This window comes from Chiloscyllium plagiosum, chromosome 14 (genome assembly GCF_004010195.1).
Source record: "Chiloscyllium plagiosum isolate BGI_BamShark_2017 chromosome 14, ASM401019v2, whole genome shotgun sequence".
NCBI lineage: Eukaryota > Metazoa > Chordata > Chondrichthyes > Orectolobiformes > Hemiscylliidae > Chiloscyllium > Chiloscyllium plagiosum.
This window is the reverse complement of record NC_057723.1, coordinates 53,539,921-53,561,894: the sequence shown is the minus strand read 5'-3', so window position 1 is coordinate 53,561,894 and position 21,974 is coordinate 53,539,921. Positions and strand designations below refer to the sequence as shown.

The window sequence follows — 21,974 nt, the reverse complement described above, 5'->3', positions numbered from 1 at the left end:
TAAAGGTCTGGGCTGTAAAACAACAGGCAAAGAATGAGAAGTGAGGATGCAGATGCCTCATAACTATCACTTGTAGTTGGATGCACAATTCAATAGAGTGCAGCTTGCTAACTTAGAGTTAAACTTAATATTTGCAATTTGAAAAAAAAAACACATTTCTTCCCTGTGTGACGCCCTGTCAGGTGAATAAGTGGTGAACATCAAGCCATCCCCAGAATTTTAGGGATTGTGTCCATTGAGAGCTTCAGGCCAATCATTGGTGGTGCTCTCTGAATTGGCAACAGCTGCTAATGGGGTAGGATAGGGATTTTGAGGATGGGATCATGGAAGGAGGGTATCAGGACAGTTGGACATGAGGGCGGGGGTCAGAGGCAAGGGCCGTGGATTGCTTTCAGAGTCCACAGGTAACGCAATTAAATTCTGATGGATTCAAGGAAAGTGGATGTCAACTGGATCATTAGTGAGTCGAATTAATATCATAACATGATCAAGCAAATTTGTCAGATTGGTCCATCCACCTCAGATTCAATTGGTGAGAAGTTTACCCAGTGCTGCCAGACCGACACAGGGCCTCTCCCATGATTAATTGGACCTGACTGCCATGTTTCATCGTATAACCTAAATGCTATTCTTTGTTGTTAAATCAATATCCCTCCTGGTGTTCTGAATAGTAGAGGCACTATAGTCAAAGCTATAGTCTGTTGGATTTCAGCACGACCTTATTGGCTCCTCAGCTATTATTAAAGTATAAATGATCTTGTTTGAAGTCTGGACAATCAGAGACCTTATTCATAACAAAACAGCAGTGATTAATTCATAGGGAATCAAGATGATCCTTTTAAAAAGGCTGTCTTTGCATTCAGCAGCCCCTGTAGTAACTTCTGATCTGTGCCCATTGTTTACAGATTCAGGGTGGGGTCAGGCCTGCTTCAAAGACCCCAACACCCCATCCACACCCAACATGGCTCAATTTTCTTGTCTAAGACAAGATCCCACTATTCAGTTGAGTTTCACCTGTGGTTAGTAAGCAAACTGTTTAATTTCCTGACTCCTGCTACTCGAGCCGGGAACGAAGATCCAAGCCAATGCCTCTTCAAGTACACGCTTGGAACATACAGACTAGTATAAGTAGCTCTGCTGACTGTAATCTGATGCATACTGAAAATACTGCATTCACACAACAAAGTTGGGTAGAACACACATAGGGGTTGTATCCCAAACAGAAAGGCAGATGTAGCAACTCTGATATTTTCCAGGTTTCAGGCAGAGAGTCTGAAATCCTTTCCTACAAGCATTTACAACATAGTCCCTTTCCCCAAAGACACAGACCACCTATCAAGACAATCAAATGGTCTATTAATAGTAACAAACTGCCAAGTCTTACTCACCATGAGCTGCATTTTAGCTTCGAAATGAGACTTATTATATTGCATGTTATCTTAAAGACCAGCTCTGCATGCTGAAATTAATTTGCAATCTGTATTAATCTCAGTATTCAGGAATTTAATTCCGTATGTTTTTCCCTGAATTAACTATTCCGAGTAACAAAAGAGACTGAATTAAGTTGCAAATTGGGATTGAAAGGCAGAAGAGAAAGATAAGTGAGGCTACAAAGAGGAATGATCTAAACACACAAAGGAAGTTAAACCAATAAGAAAGAAAAACAATAATACTTACGACTGGGTCCATGAATCTTTATTGGCTCGGAAGCAGTAATCAATGTGTGAGAGCATTGCTGGCATACACAATCTTTCCCACTGAAAGTAACACGGTCTCCAACTGGGAATGGTTTCCTAAAGGGGAATAACAAGGATTTTAAACAAAGTATATGCAACCATCTAACCATCACTCTTACATGTTCTTTAAAGTATAATTATTTACAATAGCATTCCAATTTAGCCACATCAATAGGCAGGCTGAAGAATGGCACCTGCTTTCTAACCATGAATATATGCTGTTGAATAATTGTCTCCTCTTGTATGCTTATGAGTTTAATTTATTGTATGATGTGTTCAATTAGCATATATACACATATCTAATCTTGTCATTAATAAAAACATTCAATATTGTAGCTACATTTACTTGACTATGGTTAAATGAGATTGTTGGTCTTGATTTTTGGAGGTCCAACATAGTGGTGTGTTCAATACAGAATGTTACTGAAGTGAAGTGTAAGATGTCTGCTTAGAGTGTAATGCCTCGTGGCTAAAGGTCACATAACTATGTCAGATCAAGCTAAACATTTGTGCGTGATTACATTTCAATCCAAATATCAGGCCATTTTGAGATAGTTACCCAGGTTTCCAACTATATATACTACTATTCTCATGATTTAGCAGCTCATCTTCTCATGTGTCTCGACCTATGCATTTTACACCTCATGATTAAATTATGCTGGCCTCTTAATTGCATGTGCGCATGTTGTTTTCATTGACTATTCCTCTCAATGATGTTTATGTTTCATTGTTGTGATTGGGTTTCTGTGGACCTCTGGGTCTGATGGTTGATACATAATCTGTGTGGGTGGTGCATTCAGCTTTTTCTGATCAGCTGCTTGCAGTTGGGGAACCAGTTCTTCAGTTGTGTGCAGGTATCTTCAGTTGAAATGATATTTTTGATCATCCACTTCCATTGCATTTGACTGAGGTGACAAATATTCTATGCAAGTCCCAAATTGCTACTTTAGCAGGCTTTTGTTGAGAGCATTGAAAGTTTGTACCCTGACTGGCTTTCTAATACTCAACACTCTCAACGGTTTAGCAGTTTTGTCCATAAGCCCATAAGACCATAAGACATAGGAGTGGAAGTAAGGCCATTTGGCCCATCAGGTCCACTTCGCAATTCAACCATGGCTGATGGGCATTTCAAGTCTAAGTACTCACACTCTCCCATAGCCCTTAATTCCTTGCGAGATCAAGAATTTATCAATCTCTGCCTTGAAGACATTTAACGTCCCAACCTCCACTGCGCTTCGTGTCAATGAATTCCACAGGTCCACCACTCTCTGGCTGATAAAACATCTCCTCATTTCCATTCTAAATTGACCCCCTCTAATTCTAAGGTTGTGCCCACAGTTCCTAGTCTCCCCGCCTAATGGAAACAACTTCCCAGCGTCCACCTTTTTTAAGCCATGCATTATCTTGTAGGTTTCTATTAGACTTCCCCTCAACATTCTAAACTCTAATGAATACAATCCCAGGATCCTCAACCATTCATCGTATGTTAGGCCTATCATTCCAGGGATCATCCTTGTAAATCTCCACTGGACATGTCAAAATGAAAGTGGCTTCCTTCTGTTTCATCTTCATTTTTTTTCACTCTCACTTGTCATTATTTCTGGCTTCTGCTGCTTTTCTTCTATTTGAAAAGTAGTTGGTGTGCAGCATGATATTAGTCTTTGCATTGGTGTGATAGTGTAAACTTCAGAACTTTAATAGCTGTTCATGGATTGAAAAAAGCAACAATAGCTATGATTCGAATAAACTGTTGAGGGGCAAAGACAAATTGTTTTGCAGGAAATGCAAGTATTTGGCCAGTCTGGGAAAAGAAGGAGTCAAAGCTACATTAACAAAACTGTTTAACAACTGCTTGATAACTGGCTGCTTTATGCCACAAGAACAAATTATCGCCCTGCAGAAGAATTTAAGGACTTAATTGCAGGAAAGTTGTGTCTTCAAACTGACAGTCAATGTCAATTGTAACAAGGAACAGAGAAGCTACTTCTAATAAGAAAGCAAGCTGTGATTTAAGGTAGAATGTATTTTGAAAGTCTCTTTCAAACAGTGGTGAAAATCTGTGACTCTGACTCAATGACTGCTACTTGTTCTGGTTTACTTAACAAATCTGTAGCTATTGTATAACCCTGCCATTGTTCATGGAAGAATTGTCAGTTCTGCCTCATATTCACCGTAATTTGATCAGGATCTGTAAGGGAAAAGCTTGAGTAATTTTATCTTGAAAAGTGTTTTCACTTTTTAAAAAATATTTTTCAGTGATAGCTCACAGCTCTGTAGCTCATAGACCCATAGAGATGTACAGCACAGAAACAGAGCCTTCAGTCCAACCCGTCCATGCCGACCAAATATCCCAACCCAATCTCGTCCCACCTGCCCGCACCTGGCCCATATCCCTCCAACCTTCCTATTCATATAACCATCCAAATGCCTCTTAAATGTTGCAATTGTACCAACCTCCACCACTTCCTCTGGCAGCTCATTCCATACACGTACCACTCTCTGTGTGAAAAAGTTGCCCCTTAGGTCTCTTTTATATCTTTCCCCTCTCACCCTAAACCTATGCCCTCTAGTTCTAGACCCCCTGACCCCAGGGAAAAGACTTTTTCTATTTACCCTATCCATGCTGAGCTTCTTTTAAATTTCAGCTGATGTCTGACACCATGTTTCAAATGTATAACACGCCTATGTGTTCAACATGAGGCTTTTATCAAAGTGAAGCTTAAGATATAAACCTACGAGGTGTGTGCATCATGATAGAGGCCGACTAGGAAAAGCATTTGTACATAATTGAATTTCAATCCAAACAGCCTTTATACATTAAAACAGCAAAATGAAAAGCAGCAGTAAGATTGACATCCATACACTAACTTATTCCCTGAGCTTGAATCTGGTTTTGCAGATTAACTATCCGTTATAGAATACATCTTTTCTTAATTTCCATCCTCAAGTACTTTGCACTTCTACTCATAGTCATTTACTTTCCTTCACTAGGTGTTCATTCTCTAAATTTTGATCCATTGAACTGATTCCTATCAATAGGGGTCACATTCTGAACACATGACCTCTTAGAGTTCATTTAAATACCCTGCAGAGTGAGGTATCTATATTAATCAAACCTTACATCTGCTGACATTGAAAACAAGGTCTGTAATGTGATAAATTGCTATGGGAGCAAATTCTTATTTCTGAATGATATTAAATCACAAGTTTCAAAACTAATTTTGTTGTAACAAGACTGAACTTTAATTTCTGGATGTACCACTCAAAATTTTCTATAATGAAGAATCAGGATTTGAACAATTGCATTTTGTAAAAATTAGATTAAATGAAAACATCTGCAAACGGGGGAACAGTTCATCTGCTGGACTGTAAGTTGAATGAAACTGGTTTGGGATCCTTCTCCACCAAACAACAGATGCTTTTCTTTTGGATAGCACACCAACTCTACCACGTAGTAATCTTTTCCTATTCCCTAAATTTGTTAAGCTTAACAAAATTATTCCTTTAGGATTTCCCTAACTCACAAATCTGTGAACGGTTTTGGTTTCATAAAGCATTTCTCTTCATTTATCTTTCATTCTTTTACTCCTCTTTTGACTCTCCACCCTCCCTCCCAGCAGTAAATATTATAAACATTAGTTTCTGCACTTTGTTTTTCTACTTCAATGATCTGAGTCCTGGAATCTATTTCATTTCAATCTTCCATAATTTCCTGTTCGCAGATTTCCCAGACTCCCTCTGGAGTTATTAGGCTGATTTTTTTGTCTTACTTTAACCCTGTTTAGGACTGTGAGAGATCATGAGAGGGAATTCAATGGATTAAAGTATTCCTACTAACTTATTGCTGAAGGTCGTCACATTCCTGACTGAACTTGATGAATCTCGATTTAATCAGCTAGCACTCTTACCAGAAACAGGCAAATACCAAATTAAAATGCTTAAATTGGATCAAGCAATCCACAAAGCACCAACATTACTCAAGTCTCAATCAAGATTGCAAAGATGACTTCCTCAACATTAATGCAGTTTAAAGACGTTCCTTGTTATTTAAAAGAGAACCTTAGCTGCTGTCAGAGAATGCTGAAAGGTAACCTGTGTATTGTCATACAGTCAGTAATTCAATATATTTTTAAGCAACATGATCATTATATCATCATTGTTTCATAGCATGTGACCTGAGTGAAAAAATGTCTCATACTCTAATTTACCAGAGATCACTTGAAACACTAAAGGTTGTTGAAAGCAAGCTGTCTGTAATAACCAATTTGTTCAATGTTAACTCAGTTACTTAATTGTATGTGAATGTAATGTTTGTACATAATAATAGCCCTAATAAATGCCTTTTGGAAACTTCAAAATGCTAATATTTGTGCCTAATCTATTATGGTACAGGATCTAATGTAAGCATGGCCACATCAGGTAAAATAGGTGAAAGTGATCTCATTCCTGATGAAGGGCTCCTGCCCAAAACCTCGATTTTCCTGCTCCTCGGATGCTGCCTGACCTGCTGTGCATTTCCAGCACCACACTAATCTTGACATCAGGTAAAATACTTGTTGGATGCAAAATCCTATTTTGGCTGGCAACAATGGCCATCTTTAAGGAAGACTTGTGGTATCATAAATGGCAGGTAGTTGGAAAAGTAATTGAAGACCAACCAGCCAACAACTTTGGACATCAAAGAATTTGCACAATCAACAGCATCGGCTTCTGTGAATACAGACAGCTGTACAGATCTGTAGTTGGGGCATTAAGCACCAACAAGACATAATGCAAATTTCAAAGACTTCCTCAATTGTTTGCAAAGTTGCAGTCCCAATTTTAGCTGAGACACCACAGAGAGCAGGATATTGGATTTTCTGTCATAACAGATGATTCAAAAGTAGCAAACTCTGATAATAGCTGCAGGGTCTGATTCTTAAAGGATAACCACTTTTAATTTTACTGTCAAAAAGGCAAACATTTTTTGAAAAGAATTAAACTGCTTTTAAGGTACAATCCAATATTTCAAGCCTGAATTATAGTAGAAATCTTGTAATGTAATGGGTATCCAGTGACACTTTCACTGAACTACAACTGTTAAAACAACATATGCAAGTTTACTTTTACAGATGAATCAACATTGAACCTGAGAAAAAGAGTTAAATTTTGCTTGCTAGTAATTTTTTTTATCTTCAAGCCTTAAAGGTTCCATCTCATTAAACCAAAAAATTGTTCATGGAATGCTGTATTATTAATATCTTCAACACTATTTAGTCCCTCAGCCTTCCAGCCTTCCCTTTTGAAAGCTGCTACACTCCTAAGATAAGTATTTGACTTGTCAGCTTCCAAAGTTGGGTGATTGGCATCAGCAGTAGACTTGTCGTACACATAGGAGACCCAGCCAACAAATATAATTGGACATCCTGCCAGAGATGGGCAAAGCAAAAGACTCCATCAAACACCTTTCCAATCTGCCTTCCGCATCAACATATATTCTCAGGCTTTTGAAAATCTTAATGACACTCCATTGGCATTCAAAGTTCACAGATCTCTTCAAATAATCAATATTCTGCTTTTGTTACTCCTGTGGTAGATTTTGGTGAAAGATTATATTTATATTTTTACCATTTGCCCCATTTTAATTTGTAAATTGCTATCTTTACATTCAAAATTAAAACAATGTGTAATTCATTTCTTTCAAATTTCTCTTTATTCATTACTTATGTCCTTTTATTTAAAAAATCATATATCCATTAAATTACTGTATGAAAGAAATATGTACGTTAGTTAAGCCATTCTGAAATCTGGCAGCACACCATTGTACTCTATCAGCCAGAAGGAAGAAATCAAAACATTGGCTCCCTTTGCTGAGGTTAGCTTCCGTACAAATTTTTTTATGAGACAAACAAAGTAGTGTTGTGCATGAAGAGAGCCCATAGGATCTATTGTTACTTTTAATGGGAGAGGCTGTTCTGAATCCTAAATAAGGGCAAGTTAGTTCTAATTAAAATGTTGTTGTCCAAATAAATATATTTTAGTCCAACTCAATCGAGTTTGGATTTGATAAATATCTTGGATTTAATTCAGTCGATGCAGTTATACTAACCTTTTTAACATCACTCTTACAGATTTCTTACAGGGCCAAGTGTTCACGACACTTTAGTATATCAAATTGGTTATGTACAAATACAATTAAGGTTAATATTCCTTTATTTTATTTTTTCATTTCTGGGAAACAATTTGGTTTCAGCGTTGAGTTCCATATACATCAGTAGCACACATTAGTAACACAGAAGCTCTACGTCACTGCACTCAGGATGTTGTTCTCAAAGATATGAAAGGGTTCAGAAAAGATTTACAAGGATGTTGCCAGAGTTGGAAAATTTGAGCTCCACGGAGAGACTGTATAGGCTGCGGCTGTTTTCCCTGGAGCATCAGAGGCTGAGGGGTGACCTTATAGAGGTTTATAAAATCATGAGGGGCATGGATTGATAAATAGACAAGTTCTTTTCCCTGGGGTAGGGGAGTCCAGAACTAGAGGCCATGGGTTTAGGGTGCAAGGGGAAAAACGTAAAAGGGACCTAAAGGGAAATGTTTTCACACACAGGGTGGTGCGTGTATGGAATGAGCTACCAGAGGAAGTGGTGGAGCCTGATACAATTACAACATTTAAAAAGCATTTGGATGGGTATATGAATAGGAAGGGTTTAGAGGAAAATGGACCAAGTGTTGGCCAATGGAACTAAATTAGGTTAGGATATCTGTCGGCATGGGCAAGTTAAAACAAAGGGTTTCTTTCCGAGCTGTACATCTCTATGATTCTATATAATTAAATTAATTTAAATACTCAGAAGATCATTAAATTGCAATCCGCAATATTTCTAATTTCTGAAATACAGGCCTTTGAATTTTCCATATTGTTGATTTAATTCTTTTCATTCCATAACATGTTATAAATTAGATACCTATAATAAAATGGGAAATTTGTACTATATTAGACATAAACAATTTCATGACCTCAGACAGCAACATTTTGTAGAATACTTGTATCCCCATGGGTTTGTGGTTCCGGTTGTATCCCATCAAAATGTTTGAATGTTGATGGTTTGGTCACTGCAACTGTAAAAAGAGTTAACTCACAATATAGAAGCATAGCTGATGTTAAAATTCCAATCAAGAATAATACTTCTTTTAATTCATACACTGTAGGCAGTATTTAATGAAACCCGTAAGAGTATGGGAGGCGAAGAGGACTTCAACAGACAGGAGCCAAAACCATGCTTTCTCAATGGAATGTCGAGATGTACAGATGAAGTTAGTAATGTTTCAGTGGAGTCAAGCTGTCTGGTTTCAGGTTCCTGCTTTCAATGCACTTGCATTCCATGATTACTCTGAATCCTTCTGTTTTATGATATTTTAAAAATGATGTGCCAAACTGCAGTACTGGGAAGGACAGAAGAAATCTGCCAGCTTTGATGGAGGGTCTGGAGGGTCAAGGGTGAATTGGCATAAGGGAGGTGATACAGCAGGGACAACATGTAGAGGCCAGCATTGGGATACAGAAATGTCCCACAGGAAGGGCCTGGTAACTTGGATTTGGTCAGGATTAGACTGGGGAAGCATTTAGGAGATGCAAACTGAACAACTTAAAGGGCGGAGTTAATTGGTCATCAGTGTCAAAGTGAGGCAGTGTTTGTCATCTGAAAGCTACAGTTAAACAGGGGAGGTCAGTGAGGCATGTTTCAGGTCTAATCAGCACAGCAATAATGAAAGATCTCAAAGGACAAATCAAGAGATTGTAAGGACATGTCAGTTCCAGTAAAGGAAGAGTCTAGGATAAGAGGAGATTTGTCTATGGTGAAAGGGATAGTGCCAAAGAGAGAGATAGTACATCCACTGCGACCGTCACAGGATCAAAAGTGATGGAGGGAAGTTGTATGTTCAGTGAGCCAAGGATGATCAATACAAATTCCAGGTGACAGAAGGAGGGTGGTTAGTGATGGAATCCATGTGAAGGGTGCTTCTTGATTTTGTGCAGACAATTGTTTCAAATAGACATGAAGCTGACACAAGTCCAGACCTAAGTCAGTACAGGAGGAGAAAGTGAGGACTGCAGATGCTGGAGATCAGAGCTGAAAATGTGTTTGGACTCCTCCATCGCCAGACCACAACAACACGACGGTTGGAGGAAGAGCGCCTCATCTTCCGCCTAGGAACCCTCCAACCACAAGAGATGAACTCGGATTTCACCAGTTTCCTCATTTCCCCTCCCCCTACCTTGTCTCAGTCAAATCCATCGAATTCAGCACCGCCTTCCTAACCTGCAATCTTCTTCCCGACCTCTCCGCCCCCACCCCAGTCTGACCTATCACCCTCACCTTGACCTCTTTCCACCTATCACATTTCCGACGCCCCTCCCCAAAGTCCCTCCTCCCTACCTTTTATCTTAGCCTGCTGGACAAACTTTCCTCATTCCTGAAGAAGGGCTTATGCCCGAAACGTCGATTCTCCTGTTCCCTGGATGCTGCCTGACCTGCTGCGCTTTTCCAGCAACACATTTTCAGCTAAGTCAGTACATTAATATCAGACTTATATAATAACAACACTACCCAAATAGAGGGCAATAAATGCAAAACGGGGAATATTCCCATTTTGAGGGGAGTAAAACAAGGTGACGCTCTGTCACCTATGTTATTTAATATAGTTATGGACCCCCTGATAGGCACGTTAGAAGAAAGGCAGAATGGGTTTTTCTTAGGGGAGGATGGAGAAAGTTTGAATCTGCCCATTGGGAGATTTTGAAAATCTCATTGCTGAGCAGTAACATTAATGCTGTGAGCCTACTTGCGCCTCTGTCTTCTTCATACCGTAATTTTAGAGGATTCACTATAGATCTGATACACTCAATATTTTTGCACTCTCAGGAGCAGCAGAATAGAATGTGACAAAGGAGGGCTGCTATCAACTAGAGCAGAAGTTAACATCAGAAGGGAAGGCATCATAGAAGAGAGGCACTTCCATATACTGCATTGTCGGAATGAGGACCAACATTTTGCAAATGTTGGCAAGGTGATGCCAGGGATGGTGGAGGCTATCTTGGGAATTGGTCATATAGCTATGTGTGATCTTATGTAAAATGTACAGCTATGTGAATTTGTGGGAACCATATCACTGCAGAGCTCAGTTTTATCAGCAGCTGTTGTCTCCAAGGCACCACAGGCAGCATGTGTGGCATTTCACAGTCTACTCTACGCAGGTTCATAAAAAAAGTGGTCAATTCAAATGAATTCATCAATTACTCCACAGATTAGGATAGCCAAGTGACAATGAGATTACACTTCAGTGCCCATTCCTCATTTCTCTAGAATGCTAGGGGCTATCAATTCCCCTCATGCAGTCGTTAGAGCACCACAGAACAAACTAACATTTAAAAGACATTTGGATAAGTACATGAACAGAAAGATTTGGAGTGATGTGGACCAAGAGCAGGCAAGTGGAATTAGTTTAGTTTATGTTCAGCATGGACTGGTTGGACCAAAGGGTCTGTTTCTGTGCTGTATGACTATGACTCATTTACCGTGAACACATACTGTCAGGTAAAGAATGATACTTGTCTGTACTGATTTCCTGGGCAGGTCTTATGACAACTTGCTCAACTTGTAGCTCTCAAAAGTTTTTGAGGCCCTAATACAGGTTGATGGATCTGAGGTAACAAGAGCAATGCCCTATGATGCTGAATAATGACAGTGAGATACCTCCACAGTGTAATGCAAGGGTGGTGCATTGCAGCACATGCCTTTACATAAACCATCACTGATCAAACCATTGGCCTGCTGAAAAGCACTTTCACTGCCTTGAGTTTCAGAGGGATTATGCATTATGCATCACAGGGAATACCACAAATTGTCACAATCCTCTGTGTAGTGCACAATATTTCCAACCATTGGGTTAGGATGAGAGGAAGGAACAGCATTCCTGCTCAGATGAGGATGAATTGGATGAGTTTGAGGAGGAAACCATGAATGTTCGTGAGTTTTTACAGAATGTAAGGATCATGCAGAGATGTGCAAGGGATACCAGGCACAATCTAATATATAATTTACATTATTCACCCAAGAATATGGCACCCTAGATGACCAATGGTGCCATTTCCGGAACTCTGCTGTTTGTTCAGAATGTTTCTCAAAATCTGCTAGCCTCCATCTCAGAACTACCTCTGAGGCTGTATCCTCTGTCACCTTGTGCAAGAGCAATGGTAGAAAACCTTTGAAATACTCTTTAATTAATGATTTTTGGTCCTGAATAACTCTGCTTGGAATTGGAAATACATCAATCAGCAAACCATGATAGAGAATTCAGATCCTGCACCAGCCTTACAAGGTCTTGAGTGCCTTTAATCCATTCAATCATCTCTATTGAATGATTTTTGGACAATGTCGTTTGTTACACATATAAAGAAGGGTCTGCTGAGTGTGCATGTTCAGGCATATCCTACAGAGTAAGATACAAAACTGGACACAAATATGAACATTTGTGTAAGACCAAATGCAAACTCAGAACATGCTTCCTTCACAATAAAGGAGTCACCACCATACCTAGTGCAGCCTGAAAGCATACCAAACGGAATTAACTGCCAGAGGAAGTAGTGGATGCAGATACATTTACAACATTTAAATGATATTGGGCTAAATACATGTCAATAGGAAAGATTTGGAGGGATACAGGCCAAATGCAGGCAAGTGGGAACATGGCCAGCGAAGTTCTGTTTCCATACTGTATGACTCTATATGAGTATATAAGAGGAAGCCCCACCACGTGGTAGGATCACACCCTGTGAGATAGTGGTGAATTTTTGTTTTGAACATGTACAGTTCATGGGGTGTTTACAGCCAGCCTTTATAGCCAATTTATAGACCTCATGCTTTATCACTATGATAACAGGTTCCACCAATGAATAATCCGACATGTCTATCCCGTCTGCCACTGGGCCTTTTAATTAGAATTTGTGTGTATCAGCTCCTTACATGCAACCAGAAGTGGTATCCACTTCCACCCTTAGGATCTGAGTTGCTTTTAATAAATTCCACCCAGCATCTCGAATGAACCACACAGATTTTGTGCTGAGATTACATTGCTTCATTCAGTGCTGTGACTGTCACAGTGATAGGGCTAAATCTGTTCCTGTGGAAACAGGTGCACCTGTTGTTGCTGCTTTCTGTGCGCTATATCGGCAAACAGCTGCACAGAGCAGCAGCCCCAGTGTTTCACCACAATGAATGTCTTCACAGCTTAATTGTCATAATTCCTTTTGGTCCATATCTTTGCAACTATCCAGTTAATAAGTAAGTGCTACGTTGCACTATAGTGTATAACGTTCCATTTATAGTTATTGTTGTTGAGCTAATAATTAGAAGAAAAATATCCTTAATCTTCTATGTCTTCTCAACTTCTGAGAAAACATACATTGTTGATTTATATGGTGCTGCCCTCTCATATTGCTAATATTCCAAGGGCTTGGCATTTCAACTATTTTTCAACGCGTTGATTAAATTATATGCCTTTAAATGTCACTCATCATGCATACAATTTTGGAAGTGGTGATGGAAAAAGTAACAGCTAATCATGATGCAACTGCAAATAATAATCTTTTCATGCTGTTAATACGAGATTGAAGAAGGAGCTTTGATATTTCAATCCTTATTGCTTCTGTATTTAAAATCAAAACTCAGACACAAAAAAAGATCATAGTAAGCAACAGGTGGTTTGCCTTGCTGACCTGAAACTTTTGATGCTTTTTAAGGAATGGAAAATTTATTTAGGAGGAACACTTGGACTTGTAAAGATAGCAGTGAACCACGGAAAGTGTCATTGTCATTGAACGTTCAATGATTTGCACAAATGTTACAGTTGCTTACTGGCAACATGTAAACATATCACACTGCACATAACTAGTGACAGTACAGTCTCCAAATGGGAAAATATCCTGTGCACTCAATGTACCAATGGAGTAGCTACTATACCCACAAAATACAAAACATTTGATGAGTATAAGGAAGAAATAGTGAAGCCCTGGGTCAATAATCAGTAATTGTGATTTTTGATGATTTGCCAGAAAGCAGAGTCTGAGTATGCTAGAGTAGGACTTTATTGACAAGTCACTTACTAAATTGTAAACAAGACTAGAAAGGTGATCTTGGTGATATGGGTGACTCTGGGGTGGCATGGTGGGTTCAGTGGTTAGCACTGTTGCCTTGCAGCACCAGGGATCTGGGCTTGATTCCACCCTCAAGTGACTGCCTATGTGGAATTTGCACATTCACCCCGTGTCTGTGTGGGTTTCCTCTGGGTGCTCTGGTTTCCTCCCACAGTCCAAGGATTTGCAGATTAAGTGGATTGGCCATGCTAAAATGCCCACAGTGTCCAGGGATGTGATGGTTAGGTGGATTAGCCATGGGAAAGGTAGGGATTTGGGTCTGGGTCGGATGCTTTTAGAGAGTTGGTGCAGACATGATGGGCCAAATGGCTTGCTTCCACACTGTAGGGAATTTATGAACCACTAACTTCAATGAATCTTAATTCCTACGTGTCTCTAAAAGCTGCCTGAAATGATTTCAGGGTTGATTAAAATCAATAAATATGAAGATGAATTTGAAGCCTTTAGAATTTGGTGTCTCTAATGGTTTGATTTGGTCATTCTGAAATACATCTAGACAAAAGAAATGTGCAAACTTATATGAAGCAGAGAAAACACTCATATTAAGTAGGAACCCCACTTATGTTAAAGAAGATCAAATGAGTTTCTGAGTTTGGAAAATGTTTAATCCTAAAATGCTGTTGGAGAGCTAACTTTTGACTGCAGCATATTCCATCATGCCAAAGGCTGCAGGAATGCTAGAAATGACAGAGATGTGTCTCAACATGATAGGGAAACAGTATATGAGGAGGCTGCGCTTCAGCTGGTAAGCAGTTACTGACATGTTGCAGCACAAATTGGATGAAAGCGCTACGGCATATACAACACTACCAGTGACTTCCAACTTCTATGTCACAGCCTTATTCCAGACTAAAACCGATTACTGTCTGCTTGCTGTTCCACATGATGATCAATCAGGTGGCAGTATTTAGGGACACAGCTGCCCACCACTTTCTCGACAGAAGCAGTAACTTCTTCTAAGGATGCAACAACATTGCCATTGAGCTGTTTCTATTCAGCCAGTTAACAAATTGCTTCCCTTTGATTAGAATTGGAAGAAGGTTACAAAGAAATGCAATGCCAAAGAATATAAAGGAAAGGTGCAGGTGGATTTAAATGTAACATTCAAGTATTGTTCGATATTAGTTTTAAATAACTAATATTCAGCCCTGCTTTCTGATTTGGGTTGTAAAAACATAACTTGTTAATCCTATTGAAGAAATTTTATATTCATGCTCAGTAACAATTTCTTCTTCAAATTACCTGCAGGCTGTGCAGACAAAGCACTTTGGATGAAATGTCCTCCCCAGAGCTGAGATCACCTCTCCACCAATGAAGTCTCCACAACTGTCACAACGAGTGCCATACAGCCGTTGATAATCCAATGTGCAGATGTATTCTCCATTTTTGTAGAAGAAGTTTGCTTGGGCCAAGTCGGAACCACAAACTGTAAAACAGTAATAATTACATTAACTGATACACTCAATGCAGCACCTTAAATCTCAGCATAGTTGTTTACTTGGATACTTCAAATAAGTTATTGATCAAACCATGCTGTTATATAAGCTGATTTGTTCCTGTAGTTGGCACAATCTGATCCAACTTAACTCAAACTAATCTCCATCTATAAAAAAAGGACATAATGAGTATCAGAATTTTAAATACTAGAAACTTAAGGACTAATGTAACTTTTGTCTCTTCAATAAAGATAGTTCAAAGAAAAACAAAACAATTCACTATATTCAACAGAATTTTTGGTTGTCTACTATCATGTCACAAAATTGTGAGCGTGAACAAGTATAATTATGACATTACAATATAAAAATGACAAAATCTGAAAGAACTCTGGACGCTATAAATCAGAAACAAAACCAGAGGTTGTTAACAAAGCTCAACAGGTCTGGCAGCACCTATGAAGAGAAAATCAAAGTTAATGTTTCGGGCCCGGTGAAATGTTCTGAGGAAAGGTCACCAATCCTGAAATGTTAACTTAGATTTCTCTTCACAGATGCTGCTAGACCAATATGAAAAAAGACACACCCTCTACCTTTTACCAACCTACTCCACATTTGGAACCCCCTTAACCTTGCGGTTAATGAAACCTCCCAGCAATTGGATCTACCTAATTGTTGAACACATCCAATTTTTATCACCAACCCAGTGTTATGGGCCAGGCCTACCTGCCTCAAAACATATCAAGAAGATAGCCTAGACTCAAACTTTATTTAAATGCCAGTATAAAATGCTGAGTTCCAGATGTGATTTAATTGGTCAAACTACTATGCTTCAAGCTAAACACACATTATTCTTACTCCACAGTTAAAATACAAACAGAAAATGAATTGTCAAAACTTTAATTCTATTGAAGTATTTCACAAAATAATACATTATTTAACTACCACTCATCAAATGTTCCAATATAGCAGCATCCTATAAATACACCCTTGGCAAAGGAAAATTCAGCAAAACTGATTTCCCCTACTTGCTATCTCCTCCAGTCCAGGAGAAGGAACACCAACAGAATGAATCTATTAGAAGACAGAATTTAAGCTTTTGCAGTAGCAACGAGAGAGCTGTATCTAGCAGCTTTGACTCCAAAAATCCCAATGTCAATAACTGAAAGTATAACTAAAATTTTGGGTCTATGTAAGCCTGAGTCCACCCGCTCATGCTTTTTTACCTAATGCAAAAATAACCCAAAGCACACCTCAGCACCCGGTATACAATGCCCGTCTTCAGGAAAACCAGATAGACAAATCTCTCCTAAAACCACATATCATTACATCAGTCTACAGGATTCATTGGACCTACTAATAACCTTATGATCACTCACTGCCCTATGACTGCATAAGAACCAAAACAATCAAATGCAAAACTAACAAGTGGATGTTCCAAAACATTCCAAGATGCTTCACATTTGCAAATCAACAATAATAAACAAAAACATAAACATAAATTGCTAGAGAAACTGGGTAGATCTGACAGCACCCATTGAGAGAAAGCAGAGTCAATGTTTTGGGCTAGGAAGAAGATTCCAGAGGTTATTTTTAAACTAGGGAATTGAAGGCTTGGCCACCAATGTTTCAGAAATTAGAATTAGAATTCTGGCATAAGAAGCCAGTATTGGAGGAACACAGAAATCTCATAAGTTTGTGGAACTAGCAGAGGTTACAGAGATAGGGAACAGTGAGGCCATAGAGGGGCCTGGACACAAAGAAGAGGATATACACATCAATGTGTTGCTGGAGCAAGAAACATTGTATTAAGTGATGGGGCAAGTGATTTTCTGCACGCAAAGTCACAGGTAGCAGAGTTTTAGATGACCTCAAGTTTATGCAGGTTAAAATATGGAAACCAACCATTGCAGTAGTTCAAGTTCTTGAAAGGAAATAAAGGCGTGAGTGAGGGTTTCAGCAGTAGATGAGCTAAGATAGGGAAAACTTTGGGTGATTTTGCAGAGGTGAAAATAGATGGTCTTAGTGATGGCAACAGTGATGTCCAATTCATTGCAAAACAGTTCAATAACCAAAAGATACTGAAGGCAGTTCACAAGAAAATGCATTCCTGGTATCAAAGCCCATATTCTGTAACAACCTTTCATCATTTATATTCTTTGGTAGCTATTATTTTAAAAGTTTAAATATAATGGTTGGGTTGTCATCAAAGCAAAGTTTCAGAGATCTAGGAATTAAATCCCAACAAATATTCCTAAGGAGGACAGGGCACACTAGAAATAACAACTCCATGAAAATATTACCACACTTATTACTAACTCTGCTTCTGATTTGAAAGCAAACTGTACTGATCACAGTACTGCATTTATAATGCAATCAATGACTGCAATCTATTTGGTCTGTGGCAGCAAGATAAAAAAGAAAATAGATGTTCAAAATTATTAGGCAGACGCCAACAACAGTTCTTTCCCTGAGTTGTTTTGGATTGTTTTTACAGGAAGGCAACCAAAGTGTCTTGAATACCTATACCTTTGACTAGATTATGAATTCAAAACACTTATGTTGTCATACACTGATAGTGCCACAACTGAAAATGACAAACTTACAGGTATCTATAAAAATGCATTCCATACCAGAATATATTTACCAGCAGGTGTGATGTAGGCTGCTGATATATACACACTAATATCATGCATTGCTGAGTTTGAATTTTGAACAAGTGGCATATGTGTTTTCTATATATCCAAATGTGTTTAATGACTAACTTGCAAATATTACTGTGGTCACAGTGATGTCTTTTAAAAATCAATCTGACAGAGATAGGTTTGGAGAGTAATAGACTTTTGTTTACAGTGAAAGGGTTTATGAACAGATAAACAATGTAGCACACAAAGTTTTCAGATAGAGGATTCTGAAATTTTTTGAGAGGCTTAGAGCAAAGATTTTTGCTTGGAAACAGACTTTTAAAATTTTAATCTGCGGAGTTCTGCAGGGTTTGTATCTAAAGCTGGACGTATAAAGCAGGTGCTCTTGAAACAGGAAAACCTCAGTTTAAAATGATTAAGATTAGGTTACTTCAATGTAAGGAGGTCAATTTAAAAGTTCCAGACCAGAAGTGTTTGGTTTAAATCCTGGAGGGGTTATTTGAAGATGAGAAAGTTTAAGTTCAATTATATGACAAAACAGGAAGGGGCTATCAGTATCGCATGACCAGAAGTGAAGTTATGGCTAAGTCAAATCTATGTGGGACAGAGAAAGGCATTTGAGTATTGTATGGGAGATTAATGGAATTAACAGGATTGTATTTTTATTGTGTGTTTTGAAATCTTTCAACATGTATGATATGTAAATGGTTTGGTTTATACTACTCTATCTTCATTTCTTTTGTGTATTAAACTTCTGTTTTATTATTAAAGCAAAATCTGTAGTACGTTTCCATCTGTGAATACCTTAAGAAAAAACAAATTATGATCTATCAAGTCAGAATTCTGGATTCTGATTGATCCAGTGATAACATTGGCTGGATTATAACAGGAGGGAAGAAAAGATTCACTCACTGTTAAATTCTTGGTGGTGGTGGTGGGCGGGGAGGTATCCAATCCCTCTAGTTTAAAGTGTCAGTTCAGAAATTGAAGAACAGGAGAGTGTACAGCTACATAATAAAAAGTTGTTAGCTCTTTACTTTTCAACAACAATTTGGTTAAAAATGAATTCCCTGAAATAGTAAATGAGTTTTTATATTTGTGAACAGCAAAAATACCATTTTCTTCAAAGGCAACAAGCAATGAACTATTCTCAAACATGATTCAGGTGCCCAGTGGCTGAAGAGACAATGTCTTTAGATGGTGGAACTGCATTAGAAGTGTTTCTAGGGTATTTAGGGTACTCCATTACTTATTAACCTTAATTGTCCAAGGATATCGCCACCACATCCAAGCTTCTTCCTCATTGCTTTGGAGACATCAGACTAGCCTCATAGCTCAGCAATAGCTCCCTCTAGATTTTCCTCAAGGCCAGAGAGATACTCTTCCCTAACAATGGCAACATGAATTCTTCTCACCTGACCAAGATGACTATATAGAGTTTATAGAGAAATTTTGCATGCGACATATTGAAAGCATTGGGTCCAGTGGAGGTAAATAGTTAAAAATACCCTTCCAACTTCTAGCTAAGCATCTTTGTGGCATGGGATTGTCTTTCAGCTGGGCATCAGACTATGTGTTTGTGTGAATGTAAGGCTCGGCTACGTAAGTGAATATGTGATCAGCCTCAGGGCTCATCACACTTGGAGCCACAGCAGGTGACATTTCATGTGAGTAGACAATTGGATGCAACCTACTGTATCTTGATGGGCCTGCATGTGTGACGGACATATGTGCAGACAAGAGAGTCACGTGGAATTTGTCAAGTCACTCGATCTTAACTTTCTCCTGCAGGACAAACAAAGCCATAATTCAATGGAAATAGTGAAGATGGCAGAAAAATGTCCTATATCAAAGTTGTCACCCCTGTTGGGGGAGAAGATTAGATTAGATTACATTACAGTGTGGAAACAGGCCCTTCGGCCCAACAAGTCCACACCGACCCGCCGAAGCGAAACCCACCCATACCCCTACATTTACCCCTTACCTAACACTATGGGCAATTTAGCATGGCCATTTCACCTGACCCTGCACATCTTTGGACTGTGGGAGGAAACCGGAACACTCGGGGGAAACCCACACAGACACGGGGAGAACGTGCAAACTCCACACAGTCAGTCGCCTGAGGCAGGAATTGAACCCGGGTCTCAGGCGCTGTGAGGCAGCAGTGCTACTGTGCCACTGTGCCACCGTGCCGCCCATAAGCTCTCAGGATTGAGGCAGAGTAGGGTGATTGAGCTGTCACTGACTGGAAGGCTGGATTGGCAACTTAATAAGACCATTGACATATACTTTCAGAGAACTGATGGTCAAAAGTCAACTGATAGAGCAGTATTTGGCCAACTTGGATTTATCCTGATTCCTATGGACTGGAAATATCTGGGCAAATGCCCATATTTTTGGTTAGATGCCAGAGCTGTAGATATATTGGAATAGCTTGTTAATTCTGGAGATTATCTTCAGTATAACAGTCAAGAAGCTACCATTAACCATAGTCTTTGCTGTATTCTGTGCCTTTAGCTATTTCTTGATACATGTGAAGTGAATCAAACTGGCTGAAGACTGGAATTTATGATGTTGGGGTCCTCAGGAAAAGGCTGAGATGGATCACCCACTCAGCACTTCTGGTTGAAGATGGCTACAAATGCTTCGCTTTGCATTTTGCCCTGTTGTGCTGGGCTCCCACATTGTCAAGGATGGAGATGGCTGTGGAGCCTATCCTCCTGTTTAGTTATTTCTTTGTTCAATACCCTTCACAGTTGGATGTTGCAGGACTGCAGAGCTTTGAGGTGATCTGTTTATTGTGTGATTGGATAGCAATGAGTATTACATACAGTTTCTACTGTTTAGCTCATTTGTAGTTCTAAATTGCAGATTTACCAGATTATTATCTCATTTGCAGGATTGCGTTATTCTGCCACTGGCACGTTCTCCTTCAACCCTTGTTAAACCATTTCTCTTGGCTGTTTTTCACTGTCCTACCCCCTCTTATGTGTCTGCTATGCTTGTTAAACCAGGGTTAATTCACCTGGCTTGATGGTCACAGTAGATTGGAGGATATGCTGAGCCATGACATTATAGATTGTAGTTGAGCGTAGATCTGCTGCTGTTCATAACCCACGGTGAATCATGGAAACCAGTTTTGAGCTGCTTGATCTGTTCTTAAATTATCTCATTTAGCATTGTGAGAGTGCCATACAACCTGATGGATGGTATCTTCAGTGTGAAGTCAGAACTTCATGTGTAGTACTTACTGCTAACAACACAACCATGGATGAATGTATGTGTTACAGGTAGATTGGTGAGAACAATTTTGTTTAGCTTTTTACTGATTGCTGCAGGCCCAATCTTACAAATATATCCTTCAAGACTTTGCCAACATGGCCAAGAGTGCAGATCATGATCTAAAGACAATGTGTAGCCACATGGCAAACTGTCAGGGTTCAATGCTAGAAAAAGAACGTACACATGGTTATCTGTAACCGCAAGTGGGAGTTGGAGCTGTTAAATAAACCGATATGAGCTTTTCAAGTAAACTGAGTTCATACTTTTTCAGCTGTATTACTTACTGAAAACACAGAAAATAGACCAGTGATCAGCGGGAAGTTTTCCTGGAAATATTGGATCAAATGCCATGAGATATAATAGCATTCTCTATTTAAGAATTTCTAGGGCCACTTTCTCTTGGCTGTTTTTCACTGTCCTGCCCCCTTTTATGTGTCTGCTATGCTTGTGGTAGGTCAGGTCCTGAAGAAGGGCTTATGCCCGAAACGTCGATTCTCCTGTTCCTTGGATGCTGCCTGACCTGCTGCGCTTTTCCAGCAACACATTTTCAGTGCAGGGCATATCCAAGGATGATGTTGGATAAGTTTGGTAGAATAGATTAAAGGTATGATTTAGTGAGTATGACTATGTTAGGGCAATTCATAGAGTCATAGAGATGTACAGCATAGAAACAGACCCTTCG

The 21,974-nt window shown here is 39.1% G+C and overlaps 1 protein-coding gene across 8 annotated transcripts in view; it reads right to left on the bottom strand.

Moving 5' to 3' along the window:
• Positions 1 to 21,974, bottom strand: part of ablim3 (actin binding LIM protein family, member 3) — a 343,093-nt gene that overhangs the window by 170,928 nt on the left and 150,191 nt on the right. For all 8 annotated transcript variants that reach the window (XM_043703813.1, XM_043703816.1, XM_043703818.1 and 5 more), the window contains exons 3-4: positions 15,175 to 15,358; positions 1,678 to 1,793 (exon numbers count right to left, since the gene is read on the bottom strand). In XM_043703813.1, coding sequence (XP_043559748.1) covers positions 1,678 to 1,793; positions 15,175 to 15,358 — 300 coding nt within the window. The remainder of the gene's footprint in view (positions 1 to 1,677; positions 1,794 to 15,174; positions 15,359 to 21,974) is intronic.